Source organism: Hypanus sabinus, chromosome 3, assembly GCF_030144855.1.
Source record: "Hypanus sabinus isolate sHypSab1 chromosome 3, sHypSab1.hap1, whole genome shotgun sequence".
Classification (NCBI taxonomy): Eukaryota; Metazoa; Chordata; class Chondrichthyes; order Myliobatiformes; family Dasyatidae; genus Hypanus; species Hypanus sabinus.
The window spans coordinates 38,789,425-38,813,491 of NC_082708.1; the positions used below are offsets into that span (position 1 = coordinate 38,789,425).

The 24,067-nt window shown below is 41.5% G+C and overlaps 1 protein-coding gene across 2 annotated transcripts in view; it reads left to right on the forward strand.

Annotated features, from left to right (window-relative positions):
- The first annotated feature begins 1,826 nt into the window (after positions 1-1,826).
- The window catches only part of LOC132391202 (heat shock protein 105 kDa-like), an 84,075-nt gene continuing 61,834 nt past the window's right edge, over positions 1,827-24,067 (forward strand). Inside the window, exons 1-3 of one of the 2 annotated variants that reach the window (XM_059964096.1) lie at positions 1,827-2,091; positions 18,129-18,186; positions 21,434-21,571. In XM_059964096.1, the coding sequence (XP_059820079.1) occupies positions 1,985-2,091; positions 18,129-18,186; positions 21,434-21,571 (303 nt within the window). In that variant the 5' untranslated portion in view covers positions 1,827-1,984. The remainder of the gene's footprint in view (positions 2,092-18,128; positions 18,187-21,433; positions 21,572-24,067) is intronic. The other variant, XM_059964095.1, reaches the window with a different exon arrangement.

The following is a 24,067-nucleotide window of genomic DNA, read 5'->3' on the forward strand; positions in this document are numbered from 1 at the left end:
GAACAGAGAGTGTTGACATGGGATGACATATGGAAATATACATCTTTTCAACTCTAGTTCTTACTGAGGGCTGTGTACAATGTACTACCAACTCCAGCAAACCCGCGGAACTGGGGAATAACAGAAGACCCAACATGCCATCTGTGCCAGAAACCAGCCAACCTAGAGCATAGTCTTTCCTCGTGCCAGGTTGCCCTTTGCCAAGGACAGTACAGATGGAGACACAACCAGGTTCTGAGAGCACTCGCTCACATTTTGGAGACAGAGAGGAAGAAGGACCACAAAAAGGACAGCCAACCAAACTTCATCAACTTCTTCAGGACCGGGGAATGTGCTGCAGCAACAAACAACCACAGAGACGGTATCCTGAGCATGGCAAAGGGCTGGGAAATGAAGGTCGATCTTGAAAAGAAGCTGGTTTTCCAACCAATAGTAGAGACCAGACTTCGACTGGACGTTCTACTAAAGAGTGCAAAGAAGCTTGTGGTGATAGAGCTAACAGTACCATGGGAGACCCAATGCCAAGAGGCTCACCAGAGGAAGCTTGCAAGGTATGAAGACGTGGAACTTCCCTGTCGAAGTGGGGGTAAGAGGTTTTCCCGCCATGTCATGCTGGAAGATGATGGCAGATTTAGGGATACAGGGAGAACCGGGATGAGAGCTGTTAACACCATGCTTCGAGCAGCAGAGAGAGCACCCAGTTGGCTTTGGCTGCGAAGAGACGATAGTAACTGGACTTCTGACCATCAGGGGTAGAAGATGGATCAGCTTCTGCTGTCCCACCATCCCGAGGATGTTCCTGGTTAGGGGATAAAACATTTGAAGATGGATGGACCCAGCTGATGACTTGATGGTCCAGCAGCAGAAACATCACAGCTGTTTAAGGTAAAACATCAAGGGTAGATAGTCATAACGAAGGGGTCTGGTGCATTGGCCTTCATAAATTTAGGGATTGAGTACATGGGATGTTATGTTGAACTTGTAAAAGCATGGAGAGGCAAAATTTTGAGTATTGCATGCAGTTTTGTTCTCCCAAATACAGAAAAGTTAGCAACAAACTTGAAAGAGAAATTTTACAAGAATGTTGCCAGGACCCGAGGAAAGGCTGAATACGATAAGTTTCATTGGAGTGCAGTGAATAAGGAGAGATCTTTGTGTGCAAAATTGAGTATAGATAGGGTGACGCATAAATGCTTCTCCCCTTAGGTTGGGTGAAATTAGAACTAGAAGCCTTAGACTTAGGATGAAAGATGAAATATTTAAGGATAACTTAATGGGGAATATCTTCGTTCTGAGAGTGATTTGGGTGTTGAAGGAGCTGTCAGCAGAAGTGGTAGATGCGGTTTAATCGGAACACAGAGCAGTTTGAAAAGGTACATGAGAAGTATAGAGGGTTATGGTCTTGGTGCAAGCAGAAGACCAGACCATGGTCTACATGGGACGCTGGGTCTGTTTCCGCTCCATGACTCCAGCTAAATCAAAGTGGAAAAGCAGAGAAACGGAGTAGGAATTCCCACTCAGGTTATTTTTAAAATTTGGTCTCCGTATGCCGAAAATCAAATGGGAGTGGGAGAAGTAGATCCCTTTCCCGAAAAGTCTAGAATTTTCTGTTTCTAAATTATTCATCAATATTATTATGCTGTGAAACGTCACATATTGCTCAGCTACTGCACCCGAAGCACCCAGCGTGGTAGAAGCTTCCAGCGAGCTCACGAACTTCCTTTCTACGTCAGAGCGTCCATGGTCGTCATGGTGATCGCGGACAGCCAGGTGGTTCTCGCAACGTGATTGGGTGAAAAGTCTGGAGCATGCGGACCAAGTAGGCGGGCAATCCGAGGGATAGTGACAGTTTCTGGAAGTTTCTTCCGAGCTCGATATATAAACTACACCAGCCCGCATAGTAATGCTGGTGTGTTGGAGAAGCAACAGTGAGTTGAGCTGATGGTAGTCGATCCTGGTTACTGCACAGGGACAGTAAACAAACATGTCTGTGGTCGGGTTTGATATTGGAATGCAAAATTGTTATATCGCCATCGCCAGAGCCGGGGGCATCGAGACCGTTGCCAATGAGTACAGCGACAGATGTACCCCGTAAGTAATGGATTAATACTTTTATTAATAGTTTAATAAAGCTATTAATAGTTTTAAATAAGCAAAATAACTTTGCGAACGTGTGCTGTAATGTTCAGCCATCTCTTTAAAATTGGTCCATGGTGCGAACAGATTTACACAATGTACTCCGGTTATTTTCTGTTGATAATATTATGTTCAATTCAGTGAAATATTTTTTAGCCCGTATTTTATGTCGTTTAATGTGTTCCCCTACCAACGTTTCGGAAGTTCACTGGAAGATCTTGAAGTTAAAAATGTTGCGGGGGGTATTTTGAAAGCCTTCTGATGCCTTAACTGTTTACTTAATCTAAGTTAAAGAAAGCTCCCTGTAATAACGTCGTCCCTTATTAGAATTAAAAATTTCTCTTAATTCGTGGCTTAAGTGCATCGAGAATATACTGGAAACTTCGATAGAAATCAAGGAATATCTGGGAGATGGTGCTGCAATCAAATGCACTAGTTTCTGGTAGATCTCACATCTTGAATTAATTGTCGAGTGAATGTGTATTTTATTCCTTCTGAAAGTTACGTGGAACAAACGATGATGCTGTTCTCATATATTGAGCCCGATCAGCTTAACATCCAAAAGTAATTAGCGATTTAAGCGATCAATACATTCATGTTGCAGATATTTGATGGGATCAGCACAAATGATTGAAGTTGTTTACGTTTAATAAAAGTTTAAAGGAAGTGGTTTAATCTGTAATAATGAGCTTCTAAATGAATATCAGTCAAGACTTGAAAATGTTTAACTTTCAAGAAGAGTCCTTGACATTTTACGTTGTTCAAAAATGTATTAGCATCTTGCTCTGGGCATCTAGGTGGCCGTGTAATTTTTGCTCGGAGATGCTGTGCGGATGACGGCTTCAGGTGTCGCTCTCTCAGCCACTCAGGCAGGACACAATGTAAAAGTATAGATCAGTACTCAGCAAGGAGTAATGCAGGCAGTGTCATTGTGCGGAATCTGTTTTCAACGTGACCTGCAGTTTGTGATTGGCAGCATTCTGGCAGTAACACAGTGCTGGAGGCAGTCAGCGGGTCAGGCACCATCAATGGAAGGAAATAAAGTGTTCCTTCTCTCTTCGACACGGGAGATCAATGAGACTCTTTCTCGCTGCTCCCTCTCTATCCCATTGTTCTCTTCTATCAGAGTCCTTCTGCTTACAGCCCTTTACCTCTTCCACCTAGGATGTGGTAGCTTTTGACATCACTCCCCCTCAGTCTCCCTCCCCCGCCTACTCACCCGCTTTCCACCTCACTATCACCTGTTGGCTAATACTGTACTGCTCTAGCTCTTCGCCACCTTCTTGTACTGGCTTCTGAACCCTTACTGAGTTCCTCCAGCGTTTTGTGTGTGTTGCTCCAGATGTACAGCATCTGCAGAATTCCTTGTGTCTTGGCATTGTGATAGTGCCTGAAGCTCTCACAAAGATCAACCACAGTAATCTCTATGCTAACTGTTATTGAGCAGTGAGTAATTTAGATTGCTGGTGCCCAGATAGCAAATCATATTCAATAATTCTCAAGTGGCACACTGGAAACAAATTACACAATTTATAATTTTTTTTTAGAGCATGCTAAAATCAGACTGAAATATACACTGGCCATTTTATTAGGTACACCTGTACACCTGCCTGTTTATAGTTAACACAAGAGATTCTGCTATACAGCACAAGAACAGGCTCTTCGGCCCACAATATTGTGCTGAACCAATTAAATTAGTAATCAGGTAGTCAACTATACTACTCCCCTCTGCCCAGTGGCATACATAAGGTACAGCAAGTATGGCACGTGCCCTGAGCACTACTTGAAGGAGGGGGCACCACTGAGCAGTTTCCATTAAAAGTCAGACAAGCCATCCTCAAATAGTGAAAAAAGAATTTTCTTCAGATGTATGATCTGTCTTTGATTATCGTGGGTGAGAAGCACTAGGATGGCCTTATTTCAGAGCATTGTGTAAGAAGTCCATGAAACGTTTCTTCACGAAGAAGGAAAGTGGAACTGAAGGACGGAAGAGACGGAAGTTGGAGGCAGTGCTGGAGGAAGCCAAGAAGTCGAGTAAGTTCTTCATGCTTTTTTTTGAAAAGCCTGGAATAAGTAGTTTGACATGATCCACTGAGTCACCTGCACCTGCTACAAGTTTGTTAGAATCCAAAGGTGGAGCAAGTGCAAATGCGTCTCAAGTCGAGGAGCAAGTCAAGTCAGATAAATCCGAGTATGATGAGATTAAGAGTGAGGCTGCCACAGAGAATGTGGACATGACAGGAGGGGAAGACAATGTGGTGGTGGTGATATTGAGTTTAATGATGAGACTTTACCTGATGACACTGAACCTAGTAAACTGGATGGTGTCAAAGAACCTCAAACTGTTATACCAGAAGTGATTGAACAGCATGACATTGGACTTCTGAAGTTTGACAAGAATACTGGAAAAGCAATTCTGCCTGATGCATTGAGAACAGAAATAATAAAGCTGGGCTCGAAATATTTCCAGAACAGTGAGGGGCCTTTCCTACCAACAAGTAACCAACCGCTCAATGAACAAAACTTGGGAAATGGTCGTGGTGAGGAAGTGACTCGCTCATGGCTGGTCTATTCCCCTTCTTAAAAAGTCTGCATTTTGTATCTGTTGTCTTCTCTATTCCCGGTCAGACCATCAATCCTCATTGGAGCAAGAAAGTGGGTTCAACCAGTGGAAAGCACCTGAAAGGATTAGTGTTCATGGAAAATGCTAAGAATCATCGGGAATGCTTCACACAGTGGAAAGAAATGGAAAGACAATTAGCTGGAGACAGAGGAGTTATTGACGTGGTATTTCAGTCACAAATTGAGAAGGGAAAACAAGTGGCATGATATCTTGACGAGAATCCTTCACTGCATAAACCCCTTTGCGACTCAGAACCTGGCTTTGCGAGGACACGGAGTCACTTCAGCTAGATGTTGACTCCAATGTGGGAAATTTCCTTGGCTTACTGAAACTACTGGCCATCTTTGGCCCTGTCATAAAAGAACACCTCACTCATTTGGAAAGTCATCCTGGATCAACATCTTATCTTTCACTGGGTGTCCAGAACAAATTCATTCACATGATGGCATCCACTGTTCGCCAGAGTTTACTGAGAAGCATTTGTAAAGCCAAGTACTATGGTCTCATGTTCGATTCGACTCCTGATCAGGCACACCGTGAGCAGACGTCAGAAGTAGTGAGGTATGTGGAAGTTGATTTTGAGAGGAAAACAGTACGAGTTAGAGAGTCCTTCCTTGGTTTTATGCAGATAAGCTGGAAGAATACTGAGAGATTGGTTGAAGACTTCTTGAAACAGCTAGAGAAGGACGAAATGGAGCTACAAGATTGTCGGTCACAGTACTATGACAATGCTGCTGTGATGGCTGGGCACAGAAGTGGTGTTCATCAAAGAATAAATGACAAAAACAACCTGGCAGTGTTTGTGAATTGCGACACCCTCTCAACTTTGTGGGTGTACATGCAGCCAAGGAGGATACAATGATGGTCACGTGTTTTGGAACCATTGAAGCTCTCTATGTATTTTTTCTCTCATTCAACACAGCGCTGGGAAAAACTCAAAAACGCCGTGCCTGTGGTTGTTGAGTCGGAGTCCAAAATCAGGTGGAGTGCAAGGACAGAACAAGTACCTTGAGGAGATACTTCAAGTTCTCCAGGACATGATGGACAATGAAAATGAGACCAGTGAAACAAGAAGTGACACAAGGCAGCTGTACAACTGCAAGCAGAGTTACGATTTTCTGATTCTGCTGGAATTTTGGAACAAAGTACTCATTTGCATTGACCATATTCAAAAGAGGCTGCAGGATCCTAGCATGAACTTCCATGATGCTGCCCTGGATTTGAAAGCCCTCCAAGATCATTTTTATGATGAAACAGAAGTGTTAGTCAATGAGTCACTCGAAGAAGGACTCAGTCTCTGTCAAGAATGGAATATTCAAGTTGAAAGATGTCAGACGAAAGAGACAAAAGAAATGAATGGCTGATGAGAACTCGATGCTGGGTTAACAGCTAAGGAGGAAATGGAAAGGGTCATGAAGGGAACACTTGACCGTCTTCACAGAGAAATGGATGAAAGGTTTGCTGATTTGCACGATACTGACGCCAAGTTTGGGTTCTTTCTTGATGTCAAGGGACTGTTATGGTGCCAACAGTAACGACCTAAAGAAGAAGTGCGAAAATTTGGGCAAATTGTACAGGCCTGATGTTGATGGACAGCAACTATATGAAGAAATTTTGGTTTGCAGAATGTTGCTATCAAGACAGGTCAACATGAAAATATCAATACTTGAAGAACTTCCTGAATTTATTGTTCAGTATGGAGATGAGAGCGTCTTCCCCAATCTTCGCATTGCTATTCTGAAAATGCGAACCATCACAGTTTCCATCGCCAGCTGTGAGGGATCATACAGCGTTAAAACTAATACTTTCATACTTGAGAGCCTCCATGGGTCAAGGCAGACTCTGTGATTTTGCTCTGATCAGTGTAGAAAGAGGGGGAAAAAAAAGAAAAACCAATTTTGATCACATCATACTCCAATTTGTGTCAGATGAAGCAAGGAAGGTGCAGTTATAATTTCCATGTAGTGCCATAATTTGTTAGATAAAAGCTTGATTTGCATTCTTGAGCTGATATTATGGTAAAGTTAACTAAAAAAAAAATGGGTGTCAGTTGTTTGGACGGGGGCGCAATTTCAGTGCTTGCAATAGGTGCTATTTTCTGTAGATACGCCCCTGCCCCTGCCTACACAATGTGCATATTCCTCCATTTTCCCCCACATTCCTTTGCCTATTTAAGAGCCCCCTGAATGCCCCTATGATATTTGCCTCCTACCATCAACTTGGTTATGTAGTGAATTTTTTCAACCAGCTTCCGCTTCTCAGATCTTCCACTTTGAACATAGTACACGTACAGTACAGCTCAGAAATGGGCCCTTCGGCCCAAAATGTTGTGCCACATCGATTAAATTATTAATCAATTGGCCAACTAAACTAATCCTTATAATGCCTATACAATGTACATAGCCTTACATTTCCCTTCCATTCCTGTGCCTATCCAAGAGTTGCTTGAATGCCTCTATCATATTTGCCTCCTACCATCAACTTTGTTCCTCCAAGAAGACCATGACGTTATCACAGGGTTTGGAGGCTTGTGCCTTGTGTGGAGAATTATGTTGGCTGGAGTCAGGGCTCTATGCTTTGGTTTGTGAGGGGTCATCCATGCCAAACAGGTCAAAGGGTGCAGGCCAGACTAAGAGTGGTCCACCTGTCCTCCGGGTTCGGGGGCTCAGCTCCAGGCTAACAACAATGATCGGTCAAAACAATTGTTATAGAAACACCTTCTACACCTGAATGCGACTGGTATTCCTGAATCTCCACCCAGGACTTGCATGACTGACAGTACTGAAAACTGAGAGAAAGATACTGACATGAAGAAGGAAGCCCTGAACACCACCAGAGTTGGACAACCTTCTTTGCTGCCTTGAATGCCAGCGGCGTGACAGCCAGCAAAGAGATCAATTTGGAAATGTAGTGGCATTCTCTGAAGCAGCTTCCTGTTTCCCAGATCTTCCACTGTGACCATAAAACACCAAACAGCACAAGAACAGGCCTTTCAGCCCAAAATGTTGCACCAGACCAATTAAATTAGTCATCAACAGGCCATCTAAACTAATCACTTCTGCCGACACAAGTTCCACATCGTTCCATTTTCCTCACATTCATGAGCCTATCTCATCATTATCATCTTTATGTGCCATGTTGTATGATGTGGGTGATCACAATCTCATGTCTGTGATTGTTCCTGGCAAAGTCCTCCACAGAAGAGGCCTGCTGCTGCCCTCCTCCAGGCAATGTCCCTGGTGACCCCAGCCACTATCAATACTCTTCAGAGACTGTCCGCTTGGCGTTAATGGTCACACAACCAGGACCCAAGACATGCACCAGCTGCTCACATGACCATCTACCACCTGCTCAATGGTGCCACCCAACCCCAATCGGGGGGAGGGGGGTGGTTCTAAGCAGGCACCACAGCCTGCGCAAGGGTGACCAGCAGCCCAGTGGAGGGAAAGAACACTCCACACCTCCCTAACTAGAGAGGTAACCCTGTGCCTATCTAACGGTCTCTTAAAAGTCTCTAACACATCTGTCTTTACCACCACCTCAGGAGTGCATTCCGGCACCAGCCACTCTGTGTAAAATAACTTGATCCAGGTGCTGGAGATCTGAAGCAAGTCACTAAGGACCAGGAGGAACTTGGTGGACCAGTCAGCATCTGTGGAGGAAAATACATCTGATGTTTGTGGTCAACACCTTCATCTGGACATGGGGGAAAGAAGGAAGAGAGCTAATATAAAGCAACACTCACAAAATGCTGGAAGAACTCAGCTGATCAGGCAGCATCTGTGGAAGTGAATTAAAAAGTCAATATTTTGGGCTGAGACCCTTCTTTAGGACTGGAAAGGAAGGGGGCAGAAAAAGGTGGGCTGATGGGGAAGAGCAAGAGCTGGCAGGTGGATCCAGGTGAGGGGGATGGTAGGTAGGTGAGGGAGAGAGGAGAGTAGGAATAGTGAAAGTAAAAGATGGCTAAAGAAAGGATGTGCTGGCACTGAAGTTCCAGAGGAGATTTGAGAATGATCCCAGGAATGAGAGGGTTAATTGTATAAGGTGAGTGACGGGGTGGAGATGCGCCTCTATCAAAGAATGTGCAAGGCACTCCCCCTTCCACCAAGTCATCCCTTTATGTAAATATCTAATCAGCCAATCGTGGCAGCAAGTCAATGCATAAAAGCATGCAATCATGCCCAAGAGTTTAAGTTGTTGTTTCGACCAGAGATCAGAATGGGGAAGACTTTGACTGTAGAATATCTGTTGGTGACATTCAGGTTTGCTTGAGTATCTCAGAAACTGATGATCCGATGGGATTTTCATGCACAACAGTCTCAGAGTTGATAGAGAATGGTGCAAAAAATAACCCAAAAAAATCCAGTGAGTGGCATCTCTGTTGGTAAAACAACTTGGTAATGAGAGAGATCTAAGGAGAATGGTCAGACTGGTACAAAGGTGACAGTAACTCAAATAACCACACGGGTGTGCAGAGGAGCATCTTTCAATGCACAGCACATCAAACCTTGAATTTATTAACCTATAGTAGCAGACGACTATGGGCATACACATGGTGGCCACTTCATTATGTACATGAGATACTTCATAAAATGATAACTGAGTGTACATTTATGGCTAAATTAGATGATGAAATACTTTAGTCCATACCGACCACATCCACTCAGTTAATCCCTTTTTTCCTGCATTTAGTCCACATGTTTTAAGCCCTCAGCCCTGATTGTACCTATACAAGTGCTTCTCAAATAATACTAGTAAATCTGCCACACAACTTACAACTTACAGCTTATTCTGTATAATTCCCACCTTCTAGATAAAAAAATATGTTCCTCAAGACCTCCTTAAATCTTTCTCCTTTTGCCCTAAACCCATGCACTATTATTTTGAATTCTCTATGCTGAAGAAAATGTAGTTGCCATTCACCTTCTCTGTGACTTTCAGAATTTTAACTACTTGTATAGAGTTGTCCCTCATTTTTCTGTGCTGCAGGGAATAAAGACTTGCCCTTGCCAAGTTCTACGTATAATTCAGGCCCTTTAATCCTAAAAACATCCTGAAATCTTTGCTGCACTCTTTTCAGTTTATCCACATATTTGCTATAACAGGCTGATCAAAGTTATACCTAATACTCTGTTGGGCTCACTAATGACTTGCACAACTGTGAATGCTAAAGAAAGTATTCAATAAGTACCTCCAGGCACCTGTATTCCCCCTTGATCCCTGAGCAGTCCCACCCTCACTCTGGTCATTATCTTGTATTTCATGTAACTACAGAACTCGGTTTATTCTTTAATCCCTCTCACCAAGGCCTTCTCATGTCCTTATTCCTCCTCATTCTTCGAAACTCCAGGCCTAGATCAAATGTTCCTCATTAATTCTTTCATTTGTAAACCTCCTCTGGACCCTCTCTAATGCCAGCACATCATTTCCTAGATATGTGGCCTAAAACTGCTCACAATACTCCAAATCTAGTCTGACAAATGCCTTATCAAGTCACAATATTACATCCCTTGCTTTTGTATTTTGGTCTTCTGGAAATAAACATGGCATTTCCTTACTACTGACTCAACCTGCAAATTAGCATTTTAATGATCCCCAATTGTTTAAGTGCTATCAATCTTCAAACCTATATATAGTATGACTATAATGCTCATGTCATACAAATAAGAAGCAATGAACATCAAGGGAGCCTAATCTTCTACTCCAGACATGTAGTAGCAGTACTATGGCTAAACCATCTGTCATTCCTGGGTGTATCAGCATTGACCAGAAACGCAACTCGAAGAGCTGCTAATCCTGTAGCCAATGAGCAAATTAAAACTGGGCTTCTCATGGTGTATAATTTGCCTTCTGACTTCCCAAAACTTTAATCATAATGCATAAGTCATGAACACGATGGTGAACAGTTCACACATGGATGAATGCAGCTGCAGAAACATTCAAGGACAAAGCAGCTTCTAAGGTGCTGTTTCCTATAATCCCTTGAAACTTGCTAGTAACCTGACTGAAACTTACTAGCTTCATTGGAAAATTTATTGTAATATTTTTCAAAGAAAATAAAATGCACAGCATTGTATAACAGTCTTAGACACATGTATATAGCTAGGTTGCCTAAGCTGTTTGCATAGTACCCTAGTAATTTTATGTATTGCATTACACTACTGCCCCAGAAATAAAAATTCATGAGAGTAATGATAACCTTGATTCTGATTTGGGTCTCTATTGTGGACTGAGAGTAGGAAGGGGGCAGGGAGAGGGGAATCATGATTAAGAAAAGGGGAAAGGAGAGTATGGGGAATGGGGTGCACCAGAGAGACATTCTGTAATAATCAATAAAACAATTGTTTGAAATCAAATGACCTTGCTTGATGTCTTGGGGCTGGGTGTGTCTGCACCTGTGCCACCCCCTGCCCCTGGCACTCCTTCTCTGTCACCTGTCCGACAGCTCACCACCCTCACTAATCCCAACATCCTTTGCTCCTGATACATTTACAGTTCTCCACATCGATTAAATATAGTACTGTGCAAAAGTCTTAGCTCTATATATATATATATATATAGCTCTATATATAAAATACCTGATCCCAACATGCCGATGCAGCTATAAAGCGACTATATTTCATTAGAAGTTTGAGAAGATTGGGTGTATCACCTAAAACACTTGCAAATTTCTACAAATGTACCATAGAGAGCATTTTGACCACTTGTTATGGGAGGAGGGGACTACTGCACAGGATGGAAGGAAGCTGCAGGGAGTTGTAAAATTAGTCAGCTCCATCATGAGCAATAGTCTCCATAGTATCTGAGATACTTTCAAGGAGCGGTGCCTCAAAAAGGTGACATCCATCATTAAGGACCCCCACCAACCAGTACATGCCCTCTTTTCATTGTTACCATCAGAAAGGAAGTACAGGCAGACCCCCGGTTATGTACGAGTTCCATTCCTGAGTCTGTCTTTAAGTTGGATTTGTACAGAAGTCAGAACAAGTACATCCGGTATTACTTAGCATCAGTTAGTCAAACCTTTGTCTTAGGATTGTTATGAATGTGAAGCCACTCTGAGGGGCCGAAGGGTACAAAGTCGCCCCTTCCTTTTTGAGAATCGCAAGATCGCTATTAATTCAGGTCTGGGACCCAGGAAATGAGAGGGAGACACACAGAATACACAAGGTTTGGACCGTGTCCTGGCCTCAGCGGAACGGAACCACTGATAACGGCCATTGTCTCTTGGAGATGGAATTGTGTATTGAGTACTGTACTATTCATTGAAACCCCTCGGGGCAACCAGAGTGGTTTGGTTGAGGGATTGCATCATCTCAACCTGATTGACATCTGAGACCCCGTGAGTAAGGATAAAAGAGGGTCTGGGGAACAACCCCTTTAGGCGCACCAGGAGAAATCCAGTGACAGCGTTTTATAGCAAAAGCCGGTGGGGGCTCGTGTGCGTCCTCCCTTGCCAGGGTGGCGGGCTCATCACGGAAGAACGGTTTAGCTAAAGGAGAGGCCACAAGTGAAAGGCCATGACAACGAGACTCCTGACGGATCAAAATCATAAAAGGAAAGCCGGCAAGTTTTTCTCCAAATCTCTCTCTCTCTCCAACCATTGCAACACAGCATTCTCCAACGACTGCAGCCTGCATGAACTGAGTGAACTTTATATTTCCATCGGACAATACATTATCCCCTAGACAACGATAGAGCTTATTTCTTATTGATTATTATTATTATACCTGCACTTTTAGATTTAGTATTTGATGATGTATATTATTTGTATATTTACATTGATATTATTTTTGTGTACTTTTACTAATAAGTACTGTTAAAAATAGTGTCATCAGACTTCAACGGACGTCTCCATCTTTGCTGGTAAGTGACCCAGTTACAGAGTTTGTAACAACGTGGGGCCTCGTCTCGAGATTTGATACCAAATTGGAGGGCCAGTGAATCGGGCTTTTAAGTCCAAACTTGGATGTGGTTGTGTGGGTAACCAGACGGGAAACCAGCAAAGATGGACATAGACGAATTCATAGAAAACCCAACTCTGGAGGCGCTAGAGGCTGCCACAAAGTTGAACTTGATAAATATTGCGAAAGGACTAAATCTCACAGAGGTGAGATTGTCAATGAAAAAGCGGGAGGTGCGGAGGGCCATAGCTCAGTATTATATTGTGAAGAATGTGTTTTTGGCTGAGGTATTGGAAAATATCCCTGAAAAGGTACCAGCTAGTGGGACGGCTCAGTTAGAGTTGGAGAAATTAAGGTTGGAACATGAAATTAAGTTAAAGCAACTGAAAAGGAGCAGGAAAGAGCTGAAAAGGAGAGGGAAAGAGCTGAGAACAAAAGGGAGAAGGAGAAACAGAGGCAACATGAGATGGACCTGGAGAAGTTAATGCAAGAGCGAAGAGCTCAAGGGTCAGACCGAGAGGAGAGATTTAATGTTAGTAGGGAGTTTAGGTTAGTACCTCCGTTTGAGGAGACGGATGTGATAGTTATTTCTTACATTTTGAAAAGGTGGCAGTGAGTCAGAAGTGGTCCAGAGATCAGTGGGTGGCGTTGTTACAAAGTGTGTTAAAAGGGAAGGCACAATGGGCATATGCAGCGTTGTCCATGGAGGAGAAGGAGTCTGAGAATTATGAGAAAGTAAAGGAGGCCATTCTTCGGACCTATGAATTGGTACCTGAGGCCTATAGACAAAAGTTCAGAAATTTAAAGAACAGGTGGAATCAGACGTATGCAGAGTTTGCCTATGAGAAGGGTGTGCTCTTGGATCACTGGTGTGCAGCAGAAATGATGGAAGAAGATTTTTGGCGTCTCGGAGTTAATTCTGATTGAGGAATTTAAAGGTTGTGTTTCGGATGATATCTGGACGTATTTGAACGAGAAGCCGAAAAAGTCCATATCCGAATTTGCTAGGTTCGCAGATGAATATGCCCTAACCCACAATACAAAGTTTTCCTCGAATAAGAGTTACCAGAAAGACCGTGGGAACGGTAGAGAAAGCCCGCCGGCTGAGGCAGAGATTCAGCTGGGAGCTTGTGGTAAAAGTAAGGAGGAGGAAAGGCAAGATGGCAGGAGAGGTCCTGGCTTGACCTGTTTTAATTGTGGAAAGGTGGGTCATATTGCACCTTAAGTGCCTTGCTCCGAGGAAGGAGATAGGAAAAGGGAGAGCAGCAGTCCCTACAGGATGTATTGTGATCAGTAAATCGACGAGAAAGCCCCAGGTAGACAGAATACGAGAGAGGCCTGAGAAATTTATTGCAGAAGGAACCGTGTCTGTGAAAGAGGGAGACACTCCAGTTCCAGTGCGGATCTGGAGAGACGCTGGAGCTGAGCTGTCATTGATTCGCAGTACGGTACTAGATTTTGGTCCCAAGACTGGAAAGGTAGCTTTGAGAGGCATAGGAAAAGGGACAGAAGCAGTGCCTTTGCATTGGATCATTATAAATTGTGAGCTGGTATCTGGACTAGTTGAAATAGGGGTGTGATCAGAATTTCCGAGAACTGACGTAGACATCCTTCTGGGTAATGATTTAGCTGGTGGTGACGTTTGGTCGGCCATGGAACTGACGAGCCAGCCTGTAAGTGTTGAGGACCTGCCCCTAGATTCCAAGAGCTATCCTGCATGTGCGACCACTCGCAGCATGTCGAGAAAGGCAGCTGAGAAAGAGGCCAGTATCGATTTGGCTGAGACGTTTTTACCGACCCTGTACCAAGAGGGGTTAGAGGGTGGTAAAATGGAGAATAGGAAAGTGAAAGAGAGTAAGGGAGAGGAGGCAGACCTACCCTTAGCCAGGAGGAAATTTATAGAGGCACGGAGTAAAAATGAGAAACAGATAAGGCTGTTAGAAGGTCCAGGGTTGGACATGGATGATCTGTCTGGTTTGACAAAACTGTTTGAAGAAGTTGAAAATTTTAAATGTGTTCCCGATAATGAAATGAGGGCAGTCCTAGATGAAAAGGATGCCATTACCTTGAAGAAGTCTGCTGGGTTGGCAGATGAGGTTGTTTCAGCCCGCAGGGCTGAGTTTACTCCGGAAGGGAGTTGCCCAGAGAGTAACTGGGAGGATCAGGGGACGGGTATTGAAAGCCTGGAAGAGGCAGATGTCCCGTTTGAGTGTGTTCAAGATAAGGATGCACGTGGTACTGAACCTAGTAATGGAACTCAGGAAAAGTCTGAGGTATTTGATTCAGTTGAAAAGGAATGCAGTCCTTGTGGGTCAGATGGACTTGGTTCAGTGAAGAAAGGTACTAGTGGGAAGTGAGAATTCCCAGTTGTTTGTGTTTGAAGGTGTGTTAAAAGTTAGTGAGGAGATAAAAGGTGGTGTGGTGAATATTATTATTGAAGGAAAAGGGAAAAGTGTAGTTCCTAAATTGAATGAAGAAAATTTAAAGTCTGGATTGATGTCAGAAGCAGTAACCAGGCTGAAGGGACAATGGCTTGGTAACACGGTGTCTGCGAATCAATTACTGGTTGATTTGGGATGTAAAGGTGCCCCACACGTTATTGTTATTCAAGAGGGTGCTGTGAAGAGGCAGAACTTGAAATGCTGTTTGAACAAAGAGGGATCGCTTGCAGATTTTAAACTGAAAACCAATAGAATGAAGGGTCCTGAAGATAAAACTAATGACTTGCTTAAAAATAAAGAATTGTGTGGAAATTCAGCCAATGGGCTACGTTTGGAAAACATTGTTGATAAAATAACTCCTATGAAAGGAGCATGCAAAAGTCTATTCCATACTGGTATACAAGCTAACCACGTGGGAGTTAACTGGAAAAGGGGCGAGGGTTGACGGGATGCCACTTTAAATAACAGGATCCGGTTTTAAGGGATTTCGAGAAAGCATGTAACTAATAAAGACAACCCCATGGAAGTTTGACTGTTAAGTTTGAAAGAAAAATAAAGATTAGTATTTGCATGACCTTTCGTAATATACACGCAAGCTAAGATCACAACTCTTTAGTTTTCGTTTGCTGAAGAAAAGGAATAAAAATAGGTGGTTATTGGAGTCTGATGCTACAAGAATTTATTAAGGTACAAGATATTAAAGGAAGTGACAATGTAATCGCTAATTGTTTAGATGCTGAATTGAATGTATAACTGTATTACTCTGTAGTGGAAAAAAAACTCTTGTATTGTGTTAGATTCTGAAATCCTGTAAGACTCTATATTAATTAATTTTTACCTGTGGCAAAAATCTTAGAAGGAAGGGAGTGTTATGAATGTGAAGCCACTCTGAGGGGCCGAAGGGTACAAAGTCGCCCCCTCCTTTTTGAGAATCACAAGATCGCTATTAATTCGGGTCTGGGACCCAGGAAATGAGAGGGAGACATGCAGAATACACAAGGTTTGGACCGTGTCCTGGCCTCAGCGGAACGGAACCACTGACAACGGCCATTGTCTCTTGGAGACGGAATTGTGTATTGAGTACTGTACTATTCATTGAAACCCCTCGGGGCAACCAGAGTGGTCTGGTTGAGGGATTGCATCATCCCAACCTGATTGACATCTGAGACCCCATGAGTAAGGATAAAAGAGGGTCTTAGACACACCAGGAGAAACGCTGGAAATCCAGTGACAGCGTTTTATAGCAAAAGCCGGTGGGGGCTCGTGTGCGTCCTCCCTTGCCAGGGTGGCGGGCTCATCACGGAAGAACGGTTTAGCTAAAAGAGAGGCCACAAGTGAAAGGCCATGACAACGAGACTCCTGACGGATCGAAATCATAAAAGGAAAGCTGGCAAGTTTTTCTCCAAATCTCTCTCTCTCTCTCTCTCTCTCTCTCCAACCATTGCAACACAGCGGTCCCCAACGGCTGCAGCCTGCATGAACTGAATGAACTTTATATTTCCATCGGACAATACATTATCCCCGAGACAACGATAGAGCTTATTTCTTATTGATTATTATTATACCTGCACTTTTAGATTTAGTATTGATGACATATATTGTCTGTATGTTTGCATTGATATTATTTTATGTATTTTTACTAATAAATACTGTTAAAAATACTGTCATCAGACTTCAACGGACATCTCCATCTTTGCTGGTAAGTGACCCAGTTACGGGGTTCGTAACAGTATATAGTATATATTTTACCTTTCTATGCATATAAAACACTTAAACGTATGTATTCCAATGATTAAACAACTGCGTTGCAGTGCATTTCACATGCTCCATTATTCTCACTTTATCTGTTATTCTTTAAAATTGTTCTGATCGTTGACCGACTGTAGCCTAATGTTTTTCCAATGACTGATGGCGTTTCACCTCTTTCCAAATGCTTTATTATTTCCACTTTATTTTCAATCGCGATCACTTCCCGTCAATGGAACAGAAACACTATGGGCGGCGGTTCCCAAGGTCTGCTGGGTCCTAAGGACCACCGCACTGAGACAGGCTAAATGGGACAAGTGGGGGCTGTGCTGGGTTTGGGTATTTGATCATCCACAATATTCCGCGTGGGAATTTAAACTGGAGGTGGCAGTGTTTTTACAGGGTCGAGTTGCGAGCTCGACATCAACCCAGCACGGATGGTACAGAGTCACTGGATCGACATCAACCCGGCATAGGAACGGTCTATTACTGGATTAAACTTGGAAAACTCTGTTCTCCACCCCAGCGCTGATCTCACTGTGCCACCAGCCGACTGGAAGTGGGGAGGGGCGGGTGGACGGGGTCAGGGTGAAGCTTACTAAGAAAAATTTAAGCCAAATACAAAGTTAAACATGCAACACAGTGTCAACGGCAACAACGTAAAATGGCAGATGGCGTCGCGATGCGACAAAATGGCGGATGGCATTCTCCTTCCTCGGTTGTAAGTACAAGTTGTCTGTAAGTCGGACGTTCATAACTCGGGGACTACCTGTACAGAAACCTGAAGACACATATTCAATGATTCAGAAATGGCTTCTTCCTCTCTGTCATCTGATTACTAAAGAACATTACCTCCCTATTTTTTATTTCTGTTTTGCACTATTTGTTTTGCACTATTAATTTAACTGTTTAATATATTAAAAAAATATATATTCACTGTAACAACACACACAAAATGCTGGTGGAACACAGCAGGCCAGGCAGCATCTATAAGGAGAAGCACTGTCGACGTTTCGGGCTGAGACCCTTCATCAGGATATTCACTGTAATTCAGTTCTTTTTATATTATCTTATATTGCTGCCGTAAAGTTAACAAATTTCACAACGTATGCCAGTGATATTAAATCTGATTCTGATGTTGAACATGGGACAAATTCTTATTCCCTTCACTAAGAACAGTGCATATGGGAGCATGAAATTGTACATCCATTGCTAATTAAATACTTCATTTGTATTTTAACTAGAGATATATAACATACTATTATTTTCACCACCCAGCTCAGTTGTATCCTTTGGCTACAAGAACAGGGCGGTTGGAATTGCAGCTAAAAGTCAGGTATGATTTTATTTTATCTTCTCTTCCAAATTTATTTTACTTCTACATTAGCATTTTGGCACTTCATTTTATGCTCCTTTCTCACTTTGGTACTAAGCTCATGTTCATCAGAAAAGTTTCCATTGATTGCTTATGTGTAATTAGAATCACTTGGTTTATCTTGTATAAGTTGTAATTTGCATTACCTTAATAAGGTTTGGGTCATCTTAAATTGTAGGTAATTTTTTTCATCAAACACTTTACATTAAAACTATTTGATAAAGTATTTCTTTGTGTGTAATTGTTGAGACAAAACTAGATGAAGATGCAGAGTGGGAAAAGGGAAACTGAATTTACAGTTTAGAGTTGCATTTACATTTGTATTTTTAGTATTCTGTCATTTGAGATTATGATTGCCAGTGTTCTTGCCAGTTGAGATTTGAAAGTAAAATCTTCAAACTGATTTGCGCTGATCCTCTGTAACTGGTTTGATTTAAGAATGCTTATTGTAGTGTATGGAGGTAATCATTCCAAATACTAAACTTGACCCTCTTTTGCTACAAGATTTAGCTCAAAGCAGCTTCTTCTTTCATTTTTTTTAATGTTAGTTGTGCTAATGACAATGATTACATACATCTACAACTTGTTACACAAGTTATGCAGGATGAAAAATGTGTTGGCAATGGTTTACATTACAATTGCTTATGAGAAAGTAGCCATTAAATGTATGCAGAGCAGCTGGAATGTGTAATTCAGTTCACAATACTAATTTTACTTCTGCATTAATATATGCTGCCCCTCTTTTGCCTTTAGAGCTGCACATATGTTCATCAGCCAAAAGAACATTCCTATAAGCTATTGCCTCTTATTCCACTGCTGATGTGTTGATTATGATTTCTAGAGTCCAACGAAGATGATATGATTGAGTCAGTTGTTATTAAGAATGGATGCTTAATAGGGATTTTAGGACATTAAGATGCCCTCACTGAAATCTGTCAGTTGCTATCTTACAAGTTTGATTGACATTTTGAGGAAGGTGATTAATGAAGAGAGATAAATGGGTATTGTATACATGGACTTTGTTGAAGTCTTCAGTTCCCTTGTAGACAGATCCTCAATATTTAGGTATGTGGCATCTATGGAGAACTGGTAGATTGGATTCAAAGATGGCTTAGCCATAGAAGGCAGGGTGGTGGTGGTGGCATGATGTTCCAACTGGAGGTAAGAGACCAGTGATGTTCCTCAAAAATCAGTGCTGGGACCTTTGTTGCTTGTAAATGAGCAATTTGGATTAAAATGGAGGTAGGCTGATTGGTAAGTTTACAGAAAACACAACAATTGGTGGAGTTTTGAATAACAAGGATGGTTCTCAAAGGATTCGGCAAGATATAGACTATTTGGAAATGTGGGCAGAGAAATGGCAGATGGAGTTTAATCTGGAGAAGTCTGAGATGCTGCACTTTGCAAGATCAAATATAAGAGGTAAATGTATAGTAACAGCAAGACCCTTAGGATCATTGTTGCACAAAGACATCAGGGAGTTCCCGTTCATAGTTCCTTGGAAGTGGCAACAGAAGTAGACAAGGTGGTAAATAAAGCTTATGGCTTTACCTTCATCAGCCAGGCTGTTGAATACAAAATCATGATACAATTGTATAAAACTTTGGTTATGCAATTATTTGGAAAATTGTGTGCATCAATTGTAAGGATATGGAGTCTGTAATTCACCAGGATTTGTTCCAGAATGAAAGGCCTCTCATCTTGAGAGCAGATATGGTAGAGATGAAGGAATTGAGAGAAGGGTTTTTCTTTGCAAGTTACAGGTTGGGAAGAGGTATAGTCCAGATAGCTGTAAGAGTTAGTATGTTTATAAAAACACATTAGTAGGTAAAGTGTCTCCAGAGATAGACAGAGAGATCGAGAAAAGGGAAGGAGATGTCGGAAATGGACCAGGTAAATCTGAAGGCAGAGTGGAGTTGGAGGCAAAGTTGATGAAGTCAACGAGCTCCACATGGTTGCAGGAAGTAGTGGTCAATATAGCGTAGGAAAAGTTAGGGAATATCTGCGGTTTTGAATATTGATTTACAACCTCATCCTATTACCACAATTTTTGGTTTACCAATGTTAGATTCACAGCATTTATCTTCTTCAGCCCGTCGAATGATTGCATTTCTAACTTTGATGGCTAGAAGATCTATATTGTTGAATTGGAAAGAAATTGATCCTCCCACTGTATTTAATTGGTTCTCTCAAACTATGTTATGTTTAAATTTAGAAAAAATTAGAAGTGGTACTTTTGAGACTTCTATTAAATTTGAAAAGTTATGGAGACCATTTATTCAACATTTTCATATGATGTAATATGACCCTTTGCCAAGTACATTTGATTTCCCAGCTTTTAGCTTATGTATTTTGAGAGGACCGGAAGTGACGGCATTGATGAATACTTATTTTTGTGAGATATTATAAACAGCCCACTTTTTTTTCCTTCTCTTTTGTTTGTTTTTTTTTCTTTTATATTACTTATTAGCTATAGTTATTAGATTAGATTAGTTAGTTCTGCATTATATAAATTTTTTTTGTTTTTTTTCTTTCTTTTTTCTGTTTTTTTTTATATTATACATTATGCAATATTTAGATTTACTATGTCCATACATATATCTTATGGCTTATGTCTTGGTAAACTCATTTATATTGTAACTATTGTAACTGTTTTTTTTTCATATGTAATGGAATGTGTATGTTGGTAATTTCTTTATCAATATATCATCTGTATTCTGTCCATATTATTAATATTAATAAAAAGATTTAGAAAGAAAGAAAGGAGAAGTTAGGGAGTGATCACAGTGTTGGTTTGGAACATAGATTGTTCCATGTAGCCAACAAAAAGGCAAGCATAGCTGGGACCCATGCAAGTGCCCATGGCTACACATTTTGTTTGATGGAAGTGGGAGGAGCCGAAGGAGAAAGCCAATGAGCCTGGTTCCTGTGTTGTGCTGTTCTGTATTTTATGTGCTGAGTACCACTGTTGTCTTCAGAGTAAGATCAGAATCATACAGTTCTCTGAGATGGTAGTGCTGAAGTCAAATCCACTTCATTTTAGGTTCCACGGAGATGAAAGGAAAGACCTATTATTTTCTGCATATTCTACCTACTTGCAGAAGCTTTCTATTTCAAATTGGACCTTGTCTAACAAGTGGATTTTCTTCTTTGTATGAACATGTAACCTAGTATTATTTAGTAAAACTTTTGTTTTTTCACTTTGCAGCTAATCACAAATGCCAAGAACACTATAATAAACTTCAAAAGATTCCATGGTCGAGCTTTTAATGATCCTTTTATTCAAAATCAGAAAGATAAGCTAGCTTTTGATCTTGTTCCGATGGAAACCGGTGTGGGAATTAAGGCAAGTGTATTTGAATTTTCTTGCTGTTGAGTATATCAAGAACATCAGAAACACTTAGTTTTTTATATGTATGAAAACCTTTTTTAGAATCAGAATCAGGTTTATTATCACTGGCATGTGACGTGAAATTTATTAACTTAGCAGTAGCAGTTCAATGCAATACATAATCTAGCAGAGAGAGAGAGAAAAAATAATAATAATAAATAAAACATAATAAATAAGCCAGTAAATCAATTATGTATATTGAATAGATTTTTAAAAATGTGCAAAAACATAAATACTGTATATTTTTTAAAAAGTGAGGTAGTGTCCAAAGCTTCAGTGTCCATTCAGGAATTGGATGGCAGAGGGGAAGAAGCTGTTTCTGAATCGCTGAGTGTGTGCCTTCACCTTCAGGCTCCTGTACCTCCTATCTGATGGTAACAGTGAGAAAAGGGCATGCCCTGGGTGCTGGAGGTCCTTAATATTGGATGCTGCCCTTCTGAGTCTCTGCTCCCTGAAGATGTCCTGGGTACTTTGTAGGCTAGTGGAGCTGACTAGATTTACAGCCTTCTGTAGCTTCTTTCAGTCCTGTGCAGTCCTCCATACCAGACAGTGATGCAGCCTGTCAGAATGCTCTCCATAGTATAGCTATAGAAGTTTTTGAGTGTATTTGTTGACATGCCAAATCTCTTCAAGTTCGTAGTAAAGTATAGCTGCTGTGTTGCCTTCTTTATGACTACATCGATATTTTGGGACCAGGTTAGATCCTCAGATCTTGACACCCAGGAACTTGAAGCTGCTCACTCTCTCCATTTCTGATCCCTCTGAGGATTGGCATTTGTTCCTTCATCTTGCCCTTCCTGAAGTCCGCAGTTAGCTCTTTCGTCTTACTGACGTTGAGTGCCAGGTTGTTGCTGTGGCACCATTCCACTAGTTGGCATATCTCACTCCTGTATGCCCTCTGGTCAAGTGGTGAGATTCTACCAACAACAGTTGTATCGTCAGCAAATTTGTAGATGGTATTTGAGCTGTGCCTAGCCACATAGTCATGTGTATACAGAGTAGAGCAGTGGGCTAAGCACAAACTCCTGAGATGCACCGGTGTTGATCGTCAGCAAGGAGGACATGATATCAGTAATCCACACAGACTGTGGTCTTCCAGTTAGGCAGTCGAAGCTCCAGTTGCAGGGTGAGATACAGAGGCCCGGGTTCTGCAACTTCTCAATCAGGATTGTGAGAATTATGGTACTAAATGCAGGGTATAGTCGATGAACAGCATCCTGACGTAGGTGTTTGTGTTGTCAGTCAACAATGTTGGGTCAAGATGTTTCAATTGGGTTCTGTGTATGAGCAAAATAACTTCCAATTTTCCTGTTCTTTCTGTCACCTGTAGGATAAGGGAGCCAGTATTATCAAGAGGTTTTGTAATTAATCCTTATGTGGTTTCAGTTTGCTGCAATTTATACCAGTCATTTTAAAACAAAGGTTGATTTTGCTGTAAAATTCACTGTAGGCTAGTGGTCCTACCGATTTTATTTATTTATTTTTTTGTTAACTGCATCTGACTCGTCGACTGATGCCAGTTCATTACATGTTTGTTACTCTCCAGTGGTGTGCAGAGAAAGCTAGATAACTGCATGAATATTGTGATTGAATACTGACAGTTGGTTTCACAACTCTTGTGATTTTATGACAATTAATACAGTTCAGAAACCAAGTGATCATTGATACTCATTTGTACTCAGAAGTTGCTACCTGTTTTTTGCTCTCCAAAATGAGATGAAATCCACATACAAAATTTGACTCCCGTATGTTTGAATAATATATGTTGAATATAGTTTGACATCAGTTGCCAAGATCTTTAAGTCAAGTCAAATCAAGTCACTTTTTATTGTCATTTCAACCATAACTGCTGGTGCAGTACACAGTAAAAATGAGACAACATTTTTCAGGACCGTGGTGCAACATGAAACAGTACAAAAACTAGATTGAACTACGTAAAAAAACAACACAGAAAAAAATACACTAGACTACAGACCTACCCAGGACTGCATAAAGTGCACAAAACAGTGCAGGCATTACAATAAGTAATAAACAATAGGCATAATAGAGGGCAGTAAATTGGTGTCAGTCCAGGCTTTGGGTATTGAGGATTCAGATGTAGTTGTATCGACAAAATCGGATGTATCTAAGGTTTCACCATAGAAAGTGTTTGTGGAAATTGGGCAAGTCCACAGCCTATGCTATTTCAACTTGTAAATAGTAATTATTTCTAGAAATTGTCATCGGGTTTGTTGGCTAGAAGTTGTCGTAGGTCACGTTGTGTCTGGTTTTTCATCTAAACTGGGTATGTTGGAGATGAATACAAAAAGGCACAGCATGTAGAGGAGACACAACCATCTGTGATGGAACAAGAGATTAAATGACAGAAGTGATGATGAACTTGAGTGGGGGAAAATGGTAAAGGCATGATTAACTAACAAAAAAGCATCTGCCAGAAGAAGTATAAACAGG